This window comes from Apus apus, chromosome 2 (genome assembly GCF_020740795.1).
Source record: "Apus apus isolate bApuApu2 chromosome 2, bApuApu2.pri.cur, whole genome shotgun sequence".
Classification (NCBI taxonomy): Eukaryota; Metazoa; Chordata; class Aves; order Apodiformes; family Apodidae; genus Apus; species Apus apus.
This window is the reverse complement of record NC_067283.1, coordinates 45505553-45520978: the sequence shown is the minus strand read 5'-3', so window position 1 is coordinate 45520978 and position 15426 is coordinate 45505553. Positions and strand designations below refer to the sequence as shown.

The 15426-nt window shown below is 49.6% G+C and overlaps 1 protein-coding gene across 1 annotated transcript; it reads right to left on the bottom strand.

Annotated features, from left to right (window-relative positions):
* Positions 1-271: 271 nt before the first annotated feature.
* Positions 272-14018, bottom strand: SLC6A20 (solute carrier family 6 member 20). Its single transcript, XM_051611477.1, has 11 exons — positions 13798-14018; positions 9775-9915; positions 8950-9041; positions 8209-8436; positions 5793-5903; positions 5170-5411; positions 4245-4407; positions 3560-3761; positions 2703-2862; positions 1422-1587; positions 272-502 (listed from the first exon to the last, which is right to left on the bottom strand). The coding sequence occupies exons 1-11, from the start codon at positions 13916-13918 to the stop codon at positions 353-355; spliced, it is 1776 nt and encodes a 591-aa protein (XP_051467437.1). The 5' UTR covers positions 13919-14018; the 3' UTR covers positions 272-352.
* Positions 14019-15426: the final 1408 nt, after the last annotated feature.

Below are 15426 nucleotides of genomic sequence, written 5' to 3'. Positions count from 1 at the left end.
GTTGGCCAGTCATGTTTCCATATAGGCAGTGCTACAGCAGAGTGGAAAAGAGGCACCTAATGTTGTGTAATGGGTTGATGCACTGGTTAATTTGTGCTATCTAGCATTGTATGAACTCTCTTCTGCTTTTCCCCTCTTACAGAGGCCATATTAAAGCTCCAGCTTGTTACAGGAGAGCTTTTTTTTTCCCAAACCATTGTGGAACCTCCTAAGAGCACTTTTTGGTCAATATAGCACCCATGATTCTCAACTCTATAAAGTAGCTGCTACAAGTAATGGTTGCTGCTGTCTTCCAGAAGTGCCCGCTCACTGATGATGGGGGGAAGGTCTTCCCAAATCCAGCTGTTGGTGTTCATGCAACGGTTGAAACACTTTCCCTCTTCAGTCTCTTCCTTATAAAAGTTATTAGAGCCCCCAGGGGGATGCACATGGTGGATGCTGCCACCAGCAGCCCAATTACTGCAAGGGCATAACTTGGGTAATCCTTTGTCACCAACTGCCCCTGCAAGGGAAAGAAGAAGGGGTTGGAATTGGGGGATCTGTCGTTTTCAGTGCCCCCGGGCTGGAGCAAAGGACATCTGAGAAGCACTTGAAGGCTGCAGCAGCCTGTGCTTTGCTTTGTCCGACCATTCAAGCTTAAAATTGGCAGAGCTGCTGACAAAAATACTGGGGAAATCTTGTGCAAGCTTTGGTAAAGACCACATTTTGGCTTGATTAATATTTCTTAATGAGATGGCTCAGCCCTGACCTCTGTCAGGTCTCTGCCGTTCCTCCCTTGGAGCCTGTGGGCTCGTGCTGACACCCTGTCAACAGGCCAGGCTCCCAACTGGGTCCCAAATCAGCAAAGACATGAAAACAACAGGCGTAATTTGTTGCTGCATGCTAGGAACAATTCCACAAAATGATGTGAAAGCAGGGATTACTTATCCAGTAGTAATTCCTCTGTGATAAATACACAGTGGTTCAACATTCATATAAAAGCCTTTTGGCCATGAAGAAAAAGATGGAAATTAATGCAAACCAGAGTGGTTTCTGAAAGCTATTCCTGCAGCAGCTTAGTTCTGTTAAAAATATCACTACATTTGTTCAAAATGCTACACTTTGAAAGTATTTTTCCTGTTCAAAGATTATTTTTAAGATAATATGTGGGTCTTCAATCAACGGGAATAAAATGTTCCTGTTTGAAGGGATCGATTAAGAATTGTAGTAGGAAATGTCTCCCATTTTACAGAACCATGACATTGTCACTAGGTCAGGTTTTTTCCATTGCCACAAAATTAGGGAGGTGCCCTGACTTCAGCTGCAAGGCAGTTTTGTGGAATGCTGTAGCTAGGAAGGAAGCCTGTGTCCTTGGAGGAATTAAAAACCAACCAAGCAACAAAGAAACAACAAAGAAAACCCCCAAACCAGACCTATTTTACCTGTGTGGCATCCCATGCTTGGTATTGCAGTGTTCCTGTGAGGATATAGTCGGTGATGTAAAATATAAATAGGCTTATAATTAGCAAAGGACTAACAAAAGCCCACATAATTTTCCAATACCAGTTTGGCTTGCGTCCAATCATGGTGTAAAGATCTTTCTCAAATCTGTTTAAAAAAAAAAAAAAAATTTTTGAAAATAGCTGTATTTGTTCAGTCGATACCATGATCCGAGTTATTTCAAAACCACCTATAGAATTAAATATATGGGAACAGAGAGTATAGTTGACCAGAGGAGTAATGAGCTTGGAGGTATCATCTGAAGAACTGGATCACCACGGTGATACAGTGAGGGCACAATAAAAAATATAGCAGGGCTTCTGAGAGGATCCCAGACTGGGTAAGAGTAGCTAGGCATGGGTACAGAGGGAAAGTCCCAACAAAACTCTGCCTGGGGCACAAGTTCAGACCACTGGTGTAAGCAATACTGCTGAAGTAAGGTGGAGAAAACGGCTTGGTTTTGGGTAGTTGAGCTGTTCTCACTGCTGTTACTTGACTGTCTTTGAGGAAGTACTGATGCTGGAGGTGACACCTAAAATCAGGCAGGAAACCTGGATCTGACTTGAAGGCCTTGAACCCATCAAGGCCCTAATGCCAGTCAAGGTGCCTGTACACGTGTTGTACTTGCAGACTAACAAAGCAATACCAAAGCCTTTTCCTTGAGATGCCCTGAGCACAAACACCTCTGGTGCCTAAAACCTTTGCTGTTGCTGAATATTGCCTTTACCCTCAAGGGATGACTTGAGAGAGCAGCGATGGGAAAGGTGACCCCTTTCCTTGAGATGCCCTGAGCACAAACACCTCTGGTGCCTAAAACCTTTGCTGTTGCTGAATATTGCCTTTACTCTCAAGGGATGACTTGAGAGAGCAGCGATGGGCAAGGTGACCGGCCAGACTTGGCAGCACTGCTGTGCTCACACTGACTTGCTGGGAAAGGAGAAGCAGCGTTTCGGCAGAAGGTGCTCTTGAGACCAAAGAGAAGACAACCAGGGAGCAGTGTGTACTGCTCATGCCCACAGAGAAGGTGGCAGCCCAGCCTGGCTCCAGCCCTTTCCCAAGGCCCTGGAAGGTATCTGCAGGGCAAGAGAGACTCCCCCTTGCCTCATTGATCCCACAGAGTAGGAGGAAAATATATCCCAAGGTGGTGTTTTTATTCTTGGCCCTGTGTGTCTTGGCCAGTGGTCACACCCCAGCTCTGAAGTAAGGAGGGTTCAAACTTCTACCTTCTTATCCCGTAGATGTAGCACACAGCAATGGTCTCTACCAGCACGATGAGCAGCAGTGAGAGGGTGGCTGCATAGTCGTTGAATATGTCAAACCAGTAATTTCCAGCCTCCATGGTGAAGATGAGGCCAATCACACAGTTAATAAAGCACACAGCACCTGCATGGATAAAAGAGGGACCCTGCTGTTAGACCTGGAAATCTAATTGTGGGTAGGAAAATGTCATACTTCTTGTCACTAAAAAGCTGGTGGGATTTCTGTCAGGGAGCAGCTTTCTCAGAGGAGAAAGACATTTTTTTGCCATTTGGAAAAGACCTGTCTCTGTGTGCATGTGTGTGTGTGACTATGCTGGTGTAGCCTTAAACTGCTGCTCCTTAGACCTGCACAGTCACAGCACATCATCCCAGCAGGGCTGAGATGATTGACTCCTGATTATAGGGTTGTTGGGTGTGTGTGCAGCATCTGCTGTCAGTGCTGGGCATCCAGCTAACCAGGTTTTAAGGTGGGACAGCTGCCTGAAAGCAAGCACATATCACTTTTGCCCAAAGACTCAAGTGGTTTGCCATTGGGATACCAGTGATGAGACTGAAGAGGTGTTCACTGGCCCTTTGAGTTTCACTAGGAAGTAGACACAAGTCTGAAGGAGTTGGGAGTGTGTTGGGAAGCCTGCCAACATACAGCTCCCAGGGGAAGGTGCTCTGCAGCCTGGGCAGGATTTCCCAAGGGCAGGCAAAAACCTTCTGGAATTGTATTTGATATTCTCTGCTCCACCTGAGATCAAAGAGGACCCCTGAATGGCTGTGGGGGTATGTGCTCTCTCCCTGCATGGGCTCTGCTGCTCATGGCAGGTGCTCACCTGAGATCACCTCCTTGGGGAACCGGGCAGCAATGGCCTTGCTGTCAGTCAGCGGCGTGAGGATGGCGGCGGTGTTCCCCAGCATGCTGCCGATCCCCAGCATCAGCATGGCAAAGTAGAGCACGGAGTATAGCTGGGGCACCTCCATGTTTTTGATTGCTTCAGAATAGACTATGAAGGCCAGTCCGGTCCCCTGGACAGCCTGCCAGCAAGAGGGGGAAAAGGAGGGAGTTACGGGCAGCAACTCAGCTTCGTAGAGGACACAAGAGTAGTGACATGTGAGACTGATCCTCCACAATGACAAAATACACCCATGGTGGTGGCTCTGCACAGCAAAGGCAGATGTTCACCCATTTATCCAAACAGGATAGAAACGGGCACAGTTCTGCTCACAGTAAATACATTTGCCCTGTACCTTTGTGACCTGCCCTGTCCCACAGCTGGAGCCAGCAGTCTGGCTGCATTGCCCCCCAGCTCAGTTGCTAATGAGCCAAGCAAGCTCCTTTCAGGGCTGAGCCAGTGCCCCCTGCCCCATCCTGAGGTGCAGAAATGACCCCCACCACAGTCCTGACAAGGCAGCTCCAGGGGGTACTAGATGTGCCCGTGTGGAGCTGAGGGGCTGCCAGGCTTGGGAGAAGAAAAGGTAGGAGAGGAGCCCAGGCACCAGCACAAAGCAGCAACTCACTGTATCTAGTTCAGCTTCCAAGCTGCAGTTTTTCAGCTGCGGCAGTAACTGTGTGTATTCCCGTGGGTGCTTGGCCATGAGGTAGTCCTTCATCTCCTTGAGGTTGTCTGCTGTTAAAGAGCCTTCCTCCAGGTCAAAAGCGTTAATCAGCAGCAGGATCACCCTGGGAAAGATTATTGGAATTGAATGTCTTTCAGGACAAGGTATAAAAAAACTGATGCCAGGTTCATACTGCATCCTCTTCTCCCTCAGCCCCCACACAGGGATGCTCTGCCTGCCCCAGGGCTCTGGTCTCCCCAGGTGTAAGCTGTGGCCATGGCATTTCCAGAGAGGGCTGGGATACTGGCAGCCTTGTGCTCATCTCTGCTTTGGAGAGAGCAGCTCCTGCACCTAGGCTGCTGCTCTAAGGCACCCAGGAGGGAGCTGGCAGGTATTTTGGGTGCCAGCCAGTGCTGGCTGGTTTCTCTTCCCCTTTGCCCTCCAGTCCCACGTCCACACCTCACCAATTTAACGAGCCTTTTGGCAAGGAGCAGTGACTAGCAGCTTGGTTTCCTCTCTCATCAGCAGATAGGTTGGAAGCTGTAAATGCACGAGTAAAAGTGTAACTGCCTCGGGCCCTATGCCAGGGACCTCATGGAAGCTTGCTGCCTTAAGGCACGATCCTGCAGGCTGCTGGGCACCTCCGGAGCATCACCGCTGAGGCGGCTGAGCTCCCAGGTGTCAAAAGGCACACCAGCTCTGACCTTTCATCTCAGCCTTCACCACTTTAAATCACACTATTAGGTTTATTCGAGCAATATCCGAGCTGGGCGTGGGGCAGCACTGGCAGCACCGTGGGCTGTTATTTATTTACCTCTCCCCCTGCTCCCTCCCGCTCACCTTCCCCAGAACGGCCTGTGGTGGAAAACGGGTGAAATACTCTTACTTGTTTATACAGCTCTCGTAATTAAACGTTGCCTTGAAGCCATAGATGGAGAAGGTGACGATGCTGGCAAATATGGAGGTGGTGCTGTTGATGAGCGAGACGATGACGGCGTGTCTCTCGCAGTTGTTGCTGGGCTCGTTGTAGCTAGCGAAGGCGATGAGGCTGCCAAAGCCCAGGCCCAGAGAGAAGAAGATCTGTGTGGCAGCACTGATCCATGCCTTGGGGTTTGCCAGCTGTTCCAGCTGCAAAATCAGATGGGGAGAGGGGCAGTGGGAAGCTGTGCGTGGACAGCATCCTACTGGGATGGAGAGGGGGAAAGTCCCCTTCGTGCACCCCTTGTAGCTCAGTGGCGTCTTTTGGGCAGGGTTACTGCTCAGTCTGGAAGTAATACACTATGGTTTATGCTAATGGGCAGGTGTTTTTCTGCAGGAGAAAGCAAGCAGCTTGCAGGCACCATGGCAGAACAGCCTCCCGCAGCTCCCAGACAGGGTTTCAAGCTGCCTGACCTGAGATACTGCTGCAAAAGTTCAACATAAGGAACAGGATTATTACAATCTTTTAAGATCCTATACATTTAGTAACTAAAAACATTTTGTGAAATACTCAGTATGATTTTTCTGTACCTTTGGTGTGAACATGTAGACAAGCCCATTCACAGCTCCATGAAGTGTTAATCCTCTGATGAGGTATATAATGAGAACGCAGTATGGCAAAGAGGCTGTTACATAGACCACCTGGAGGAAGGAGAGGAAATAACCTTGGTCTAAACAATACACAAGACTGGCTGTAATAGATCAGCTTTCTCACTTTCAGTAGTGGAAATGCTCTATGTAAAGTTTTTGTAACTTTGTATTAATCTTTGAAGAAATATTTTCAGATGAATCCAGCTTTAGATTTAAGTTTTAGGGAAACAAGTTCTTCTTATTAATAAAAGACCCTGTGCTAACATATCCGCTGGTTTGGATTGGAAAAAAAAGGATAGGAATTACTTTTAAAATACATGCAGCATTTACAAACTCCGTTCTACAGCATTTAGTGGAGTAACACCAGCCTGCAACTGCCTGTCAAGAGTACATTAGGCAAAGGTCAGTCATCTGCTCTAAGAGGAAGGTGAGCAGACATCATCAAAGGTCAAAAACCACTTTAATTCAGATGTGAAAAAGACTTTTAACTTAACATAACCCAGACAGCAGGATGAAGAGAATTAAATCTTTCCATTGTCTTCCACCTATGAGCTTTTGAGCAAACCTTTGAATTTGAATCTAAGTGTTTAATCTCCATGCTGGAAAGAGCTACATGCAAGAAAACCCCACCACCACAAAAAAACCCAACAAAACCCACTTCAAAAAACGTGCCCAATGGTTCGCCCAGAAATTTATACAAAAACTCACAAAACACATGCCTTCCCAAGCTCTTGGGAAGAAAAACAAATGGGCAATTACCAAACATTCTCCCAGTTTACACCTGCCTACACTGCCAGTGGACACCTGCCTTTCCTTGTCACACACCTGGAAAAGCAGCAGCCTGCCTTTCACCAGCAGGACAGCCCACTGGGGATGTGGGGGAAGCTTCCCTTTGCTCCCTCTGAGGAGACTCTGCCTTCACAATTGCCTTTCAATGTGCCTTGGGCTATTGATTGTTTCTTTTCTGCCCACAAAGCCAGCTGCAGCAAGTTTAACAGGTTATTCTTGGTTTACAGTCTCTTGGCTTTCTGCGTTCGGTTAATACGATTTGGGGATTAGAGCCCTCAGCTCGCTGCTTAGTGCAGGCTCAGCCAGGACATTGCTTCTCCCCCCCCCCTTTCAGAACTTCCTCATAACTTCTGCTGTAAATAAAAATTGAGCAAAAATGCTCAGTAGCCACCTTCTCCTTCTTCTTCTTGCAAAGACTGAGGAACAGACAAGGGGGTTGGAACTAGATGATCTTTAAGGTCCCTTCCAACCTTAACAATTCTATGCTTCCAGGACATGGCTCTGTGGTGGCAGGCAGCTTTCTGCAGGGCCAGCAGCCTGGTGGCTGGTTGTGCAGCAGTGCTGCCCGGATTTAAAGAACTTTTCTGGTTGTTTGTTTGTTATTTTAGTATCACTCAGTGCTTTGGTTGAGCCCTTTTCAGTTACAACCCCACAGGTTGGCAGAGGCAGCGGGGTTGGCTGGTCCCATGGAGACACCCTAACCCCAACTAACAGCAGCCTTGGCTGCTGCCTTTTCATAGAGCGACAGAATCATACAATGGTTTGGAAGGGACCTTAAAGATCATCTAGTTCCAACCCCCCTGCCATGGGCAGGGACACCTTCCACTAGACCAGGTTGCTCAAAGCCCCATCCAGTCTGGCCTCGAACACTTTCAATCAGGGGACACCCACCATTTCCCTGGACAACCTGTTCCAGTGTCTCACCACCCTCATAGTGAAGAATTTCTTCCTAATGTCTAACCTAAATCTCCCCTCTTCTAGTTTAAAGCTGTTACCCCTTGTCTTATCACTCCATGCCCTTGTAAAAAGTCCCTCCCCAGCTTTCCTGTAGGCCCTTCAGGTACTCAAAGGCTGTCTCTTCAGAGCCTTCTCTTCTCCAGGCTGAACAGCCCCAACCCTCTCAAGCCTGTCTTCATAGGAGAGGTGCTCCAGCCCTCTGGTCATCTCTGTGGCCCTTCTCTGGACCCTCTTCATAAGCTCCGTGTCCTTCCTGTGCCGGGGTCTCCAGAACTTGACACAGCACTCCAGGTGGGTCTCACAAGAGCAGAGTAGAGGGGGAGAACTGCCTCCCTGGCCCTGCTGGCCACGCTGCTTTTGACGCAGCCCAGGACACAGCTGGCTTTCTGGGCTGCAAGCACCCATTGGTGACCCGTGTTGAGCTTCTCATCAACCAACACCCCCAGGTCCTTCTCCTCAGGACTACTCTCAATTCATTCTCCACCCAACCTGTATTTGTGCTTGGGATCGTGCCGCCCCAGGTGCAGGACCTTGCAATTGGCCTTATTTGGCACTTGTTTCTCCTTCCCCTACCCTGCCCGGACTCGATGGGGCTGTGCCCACCTCTCACCTTGCCAGTGGACTCCGTGCCGCGGAGGATGCAGAGGTAGACCACCAGCCAGGCCAGTGTCAGGCAGAGCGCCTGCTCCCACTGCAGGCTGCCGCTGTCCTCCAGCGACGGAGAGATGTTGAGGGTCTGCCGGTACCAGAAGTACTGGGTAGATGATGTCTTCTCACATTCTTCCTCATAGCCGGTGCGGTTGATGTTCAGGGGGCAAGTGGCCCATGGCAGAGGGTCCTGAGAGGAAGGAGAGAGACAAGGGGCAAGTGCCTGCTGTCAGCGTGGTGGGGAGAGCCAGGGGAGATGAAGGCAAAGGCAGCTTTTTGTCCAGGCCTTGCTTGTCCCTACATGGTGCTGCCAGAGCCTCTCCCTTGGTCCTGGCCATGATCCCTGCAGATGACCCTCTCCTTGAGGACTGAGCCTCTCTGACCCTCTCCCCCGGGGATGACCCTCCTGATCTTGACGGACCCACCCCAGGGTGCAGGACAACACGGCCACCAAGGCTTAAGGCCTCACAGGGCAGGCCTCAACCTGCATTTCATGAAGAGGAGACACCCTGGTAAACTTGGGGCAACCCCAGAGTAGGGTTCCACTGCGGGACTTTTTTCCCTGGAAATGCCCTTGGAGGGATTCTGGAACTTTTGGTCCCACCACCTCCCCCCTCCAGTGGCTGACAATGGTGGAGGGCAATGTCCAGCACCAGTGCAGGGCCACCACCAGCCTCCATGGTGCTGCTGGGCACCCACACACCTGGAAGGAGTGGAAGAGGTACCAGAAGGCCCAGGCGTTGATCACATTGTAGTACATGGAGAGGAAGAAGGAGACGATGACACTGGCAACGCCTGCAGGCATGAAGGGATGCACTTGGTTAGCAGTGAAACCCCAAAACGCCTATGGCCCTGTAACACTCAGGGGGGGCACTGTGGCCAGCATGGAGAGAGGGCTTTGCCTTCGCATGGCCCCACGCACAGGCCCTTTCCCCACCACGGCAGCCTCCTCCTCCTCATCCTGCTCCCATCAGGGCCATACTGCATTGGTCTTTATACCTTAGCCCCTGTGGGCACGACTATTCAATTTATCATTACAAATAAAACGTGCATGTAAGTAGATTAGTGACAATTTGGGCTATTGGGGTAATTTAATAACATTCTAATGCAGCTGAGAGCAGACACTGGTAAAAGGCAGCAATGGTAGGAAAGACGTAATTTTATCACTCAATGTTGAGCTTATCGGGATGGTGCACTTGGGGTCAAAGCCCAGTGCGGGCAGCCCCAGGGGCTGAGTTAAGCCCTGGCCCTCACACCATGGTTTTGACCACCTGCCTGAAGGCAGAGAGACTCACACCTCCGTGGCTGGGGACCTGGTACAGCGAGCCAGGGTCTGGCTCCAGTGCCCTGTGAGGGATGGGGTAAACACATGCTGTGGGGCATCTGGACCACCGCTTTGCTCAGCCTGGTGAGACCCAGTAAAACCCCACCTCCAGCCTGGCTTCTGCTCTAAAAGATACAGCTCTCCATTCAAAATCATCCGTCTTGCTCAGGTGCTTAAAAATAAGGTTCCAAGCTGAGAACATACCGACACCACAGAGGTAGGGACTTATGATTTTCCAGGCACCGATGCTGCCCTGACGCATGCGCTGCCCCACGGCCAGCTCCAGGTAGAGCAGTGGCATCCCCTCAGCAATCAGCATGATCAAATACGGGATCAAAAAGCCACCTGCAAGAAAAACCCAACAGGTGACCTTCAGCAGAACAGCAGCATAATAAACACCCGGTTGCCCTGATTCAATTTGTGATGAAATCACCCCATGAAGTGTCCCAGGAGGTGGCGGGAGCTGGGTCCTGTCCAGGCACCTTGTGCACTGAGGGCACAGCCCAACCCTGAGGGTTATCTCATGGGGTTTCAGATAGCATTCCAGATCCCGATGGATGCCAAGCACCTGGACATGGGGAATTTTCCACAGGCACTTGGCAGCACTGGGATTTCTGATGTTAAAATGTGCCGGTCACCACCCCGGCGCGTGGGGCTGCTCAGGTGCTGTGCGGGTGGCTTGAGCAATGTTGGGGGCTGGGGCTGTTAAAGGGTAACTAACTGCCAGCCAAACCTTGTAAAAGATAATGAGAGAAACAGGATGAGGGCAAGATTTACTTTGTGTGCCCTGGTCTGCAGCACAGCCCAAGTGCTCGATGAAAAAGTAACAGCAACCTCTACATTCAATAGAGTTTTAAGTAACATGGTGAACACTAGCCTGACTTAAATTAAAAAGCAAAGCTACAAAACTCCCCCCAAAACCCATGCAGAGCCCTCAAATGCCAGCAAAGTCTTCCCTCCCAGGGTTCCACCTGCAGGAGCAGACCCTGGAACAGAGGCACACGGCCTTCCCCTGTCCCATGTCTGCTCATTCCTGCTTCCCTGGCACAGAGAGCCACAGGGATGCTCCTGCAGAAGAGGACCAGCAGGAATGGGTGGGCAGGTGGCAAGGGAAGGCAAAGGACTTTCCCAGCTGGCAACCAGGATGCGCTTTGGCCTAAATTTCTGCTGGGAAAAAAAAAAAATAATAATCCTTGTCCTCGACTTGGGACTCGCTTTAGAAAGAGCTGCTGACTGAGTCAAAAACTGGATTTTTGCGAAGGCTTTCCTGTTTCCCTTTTTACAGCAAGCCAAAAATATTTACGTCAATCTCTCTTCTTTAGGATTTAATCTGCAGCATTAACATTCCTTGCAATGGGCTCGGTGCAGCACCGCAGCGGAATGAACTCTGGGCAGTGACTGAGGGAAAGAACTGGAAATACACATCAAGCAATAATCCGGTTTATTCTGGGAATTAATTTCCCACCTCCCAGCTCTCTGGTAATTAACAACCCCTTTGTTAGTCTGTTAGATAACTTCCTATGCCACAAGGGAGCTGTCGGAGCGTTAAGAGCTCCCGCAGCTGCTCTGTCCTGGCAAGGTGTGAGCTGCCCCAGCAGTTGCTGAGAGGAGTTTTGCCACACACTGCAGGGGGAATCAGCATTGGGCCCTTTGCAAAGGCTCTTCCACTCTCCAAGCAGCCTCACCACATTCTTGGCAATGGCTTTGCCACTTTGCAAGGAAGAGGAGTGCCTCCAGGCTTGCTCTTCACCCCAGTGTCCCCCCACAGCTGGGGGTGCCGGGGCTAAGCCCTCTGCTCTGCACCCTGTTTGCACTTCAGTCTTGCTGCTGGTGCTACTTTTCTAAAGGGTTGAACCACAACGTCTCATGAAAGTGACTCTGGGCAGCTGCATGAACCAGCTCCTTAACCGCTGGGAACCAGCACAGCTCCACTGACCTCCCTGCTCATTTACACCTGAGCGTTGCTCCACACAGTGTCGATCACCCACAAACACAGGCCCAAGGCCAGACACCCCCACAGCTGGCACAGCCTATGGAACATGGCCCAGGCCTGCTCCAGGCACCATGCTTGGCCAGCAACACCCTTGCCCCTGCTCACTATCCCACCTGGTGCCCAGGGCCTCCCCGCTCAGGGGTGGGAGCTGCAGAGCACCCATCCTGCTGTACACCCATCCTAGCATCGCTTTGGCCTGGCTCAGCCTGCTTATGGACAGGAGAAATGCAGCTACAAGGTCTGAACCCCCCTGGCTCTCCTCAGACCAAGCTCTCTAGAGACAAGCAAGAGGAAGGAGGCAAGATGCTGATGAACAGAAAGACAGGAGGTTGTAAAGTCTGCAAATACCCTGTTTATGAGTACCATCAGCCATAAGGGCTCTGCTGGGCAGGACAGACATTGGCTTTGTGCTTTTCTACAAGGAAGATGCCAAACAAGCAGTTGCTGGCAAACCCCCTAAGCCTAGCGCCTGCCTTATCCAGCTTTTAAGCTCCTGAAAAGATGTTTTGACTGTGTGGGTTTTGCAGACCCCTGGAAAGCCACCGAATCCTTTCTAAGAGGGTGGTGAAAAACAATTAAGAAAAGCAAAGCCTGCTGTCAGGAGTTTTAATTTCACAGGAGGGAGAGCTGTCTCTCCTCTGGAAAATCTAACCAGGGAGGACAAAAGCAATGGAGAAACTCCTCATTGAGACATGCTTTTCAGAAAATACTTAGCTTTACTGAGTCTTCTGGGTTTTTTTGCTGAATCAAGTGTTCCAGCTTTGGCTACATTTCAGATAATTTTCACCATCTACTACACTACTGATGGCTGGTAAGAAGAGGATAAACCACACAAAGACCCCAGTGTCTGAGTTTTGCTGTCCTTCAGGGTGTCTGCCAAGATAGGCTGCTGGTGAACTCATCACAGGCATTTTAGCTGTGTGCAGAAACACTTGCATTGTGCTAGAGTCCACTGTCAGACATGAAGTCCCTACTCTCAAAAGCATCTGCATAGAGGAATATACCTGGAATCACTGCATGTCTGTCTCCTCTGCTGTCTGAAACATGTAAGAAAACTTCAGTTACTGCAGCATCTAGCTTCTACTGTGATTTCACCCAGTGTATTATGGCTTTATTTTTCTGACCTGATCCCACTGAGCAGCTCTGATGAAGTCCCAGGACCAAGCTGACTTCTCAACAACCAGCATGAACCTACCACCCAATGTGCATTTACAAGCTACAAGCCAACAAAACAAACAGAAAACAAGCAAAGAAGCACTGAAACATCTCGGTGTGTTTCTTCCTGAAGGGAAGGCAGAGGCAGACCAGAAGCAGATGAGGCAGGTGCTCATCATGTCACTTAATACACAACTGAGGTGGGTCCAACACTACAACAACCGATGAGGTACAAGCAGCAGTATGAAACTGTGATGTCTGGTAAAAAGAGGCTTGTTATAAGGATTATTCAAGACATGGTCATTAGTGGTAGCTGTATATTAGAAAATATTATCAGTGTTGGGTTTTAATTAATCTAATCAACTGAATTTTGATTTCTAAGGAAGAGTATCTGTGGCTGGTATGATACAGACAATATCTTTCTCCTGTTTGGACCTAGAAGGACAATCTTTCAAAGAGGCTGGGTTTTTCTGGAGCCCAATTCATTCCCCATTTTCAAAGCTTTAGCCAGGAGGCTTTAGCTGTGCAACTCCTGTTGATTAAGGAGTTTCAGCCAACTTCAGGGCAGAATTGCAGCCAAGTTATCACTTCCTAAAGTAAGGTTTCGTATGAAAGACAACACTAGTGACAGCGAATTGACAGAATCCAGCCGATCCCGGAATCGGCATAAGCACTTCCCTTTCTCAATGTGCTCCAAGTGAACTAACAAGGAACTGAACTAGTTTCTGATGCCTTCAGAGTGGCTCAACGGGGCAAGAAAGTAATACATTAATACCATGTGGTAGTACATCTCTCACTCTACCTCCACTCTTGCAGAAAACATGGGCCTTGCCACTGTTGCACTGCACTTCAAGGAAATGAAAGCTGCTGTATCAGGCAGCTGTCAGGTAAAAGTCTCATGCTGAAGAATATGTAAAATAAAGCAGCAATAGAAAAGACTGCACACCAACAAAAAGCCTGACCTCCTACTCTGCCCCAGGCCCTGCTTGGTGGACAGGGCATTGGCGTGGACAACACACTTTTGGATTTAAAGCCTGCCATAATCCTCGAGTGAAGTGAGAAACATAAGCCACACTTACCTCCTCCGTACATCTGACACAAGTATGGAAACCTCCACACATTTCCTAGCCCCACAGCATAGGAAATGCAGGCAAAAATGAACTGCAGGGGGTTGTCCCATAGCGGCCGGGATTTCTCCATTGCCTCCTTGCAGGCAGAGGTTCCAGCAGAGCCTTCGTGCCTGCCCTCCTTCAGGTGCTCTGCCAGCCCTGCCTCAGACTCCACGCCAGCCCGGCTTGGAGGGGAGGGGAAGGCGGAGGAGCTGTGCTTGCCAATTCCTATCAAGCTTTTCAATTACTAATCTTATTAACAGGCACATACTGAAGTAGGAATGCTGGTAAATAGATTATAGACACACACGCAGAACTATAAAATTGGTACTTTGGGTGAATAGCTGCTTGGGTTTTGACTGGCATTTCTGGGAAGATGTGAGCCCAGGGGTTTTTATCGGCTCACACGCCAACTTGACACAGGGATGGGACAACAGCTTGGTTCTGGAAATGGGAGACTCCTTCCCCACAGGGCTCTCTTCACTGGGAGAGGCATTTATGTGCGTGGCACCAGCTTGGATTTGATAGCACAGGGGAAAGGGTCCCCAGACCATTAGGACTGGACTTCGTGGTTGTCAGATCTACCTTTTGTTCCCAGAGTCCCATGCCCTAAACAGGTCCTCAGATAACCCATCACTTGCACCCTGGTGCTCTCCCCAACCAGCCCAGTGAACTTCACAGTTCCAAAAGTGGCCTTGAAACAGTTCCTGTCAGCCATGCATGTCCCCAGCCTGCTGCAGCCTCAAGTACAACACTCCAGCCTGACCATCCAGAACTCTACCCTCCCTCTACAAGCACTGTGTGAGCACCCAAAATAACCCAGTCTTCTCACTTACCTTCATGCTGAAACCCCACTGCTGCAGATGAACTTTTCTGAACTTTTATTTGCCATTTAAAAATACTGTTAAGCAGCAGGGACCAAAGATATATAAAGACCACTGGGAAAAGGTGTCTCTGGCCCAATGTGGAGGCAGAAGGACTTAGGAGGCCTTTGGGTCATCTGAACACACGCAGAGATGTCAGGTCTGAACATGAACCCTGTGTGCTTGGGCCCCTGCCAAGGTACACTTTGAGCTCAACCCCTTCAGGCAGGTCTCCCACTGAAGGAGTCTACCAGCAGTGTCCAGAGAAATACAAAGGAGCTGAGAAAGTCCAAAGACTCAGTTTCCTCCTTTTGTCTAAATGCGTGGAGTTTTTTAACACCAGGACTGGATGCCATTTGGGTCCATTTTACAGGTAAAACCTGCTCAGCTGCTGTCAGTCCCATTCCTCCAGTGCCAGTGACCTGTTCCCTGCCAGTGCTGCGTGTGCTGCTCCAACATCTCACCAGGTATGGGTGAGAACCTCTACCACAGGGCCTCTGGACATGAGCACAAATTGCAGAGTGTGTCCTGCAGGGTTGTTGAGACCAGTAGGACTTGCTGACGAGACAACTGCAGCAGCAAAATCACAAAGTGGGACATCACTTTTTTTGCATGTTATAAGAGGTGACTGCAAAAGGTTTGTGCATCTTCCGTAAGTGAATCCATTCTTTACAGCTTGTTTTAGTGCTGCTGGAAATGGAGGCTGTAATTGGAAAACATCAGTTTGCCAAACCTC

Excerpts from the sequence above, each read along its gene's own strand:
- SLC6A20 (XM_051611477.1), bottom strand. The coding sequence starts at position 13,918 with ATGGAGAAATCCCGGCCGCTATGGGACAACCCCCTGCAGTTCATTTTT. Across the intron at positions 5,904-8,208 it reads GCACGGAGTCCACTGGCAAG|GTGGTCTATGTAACAGCCTC; the intron begins GTGAGAGGTGGG and ends TCCTTCCTCCAG. Across the intron at positions 3,762-4,244 it reads TGGAAGCTGAACTAGATACA|GCTGTCCAGGGGACCGGACT; the intron begins GTGAGTTGCTGC and ends TCTTGCTGGCAG.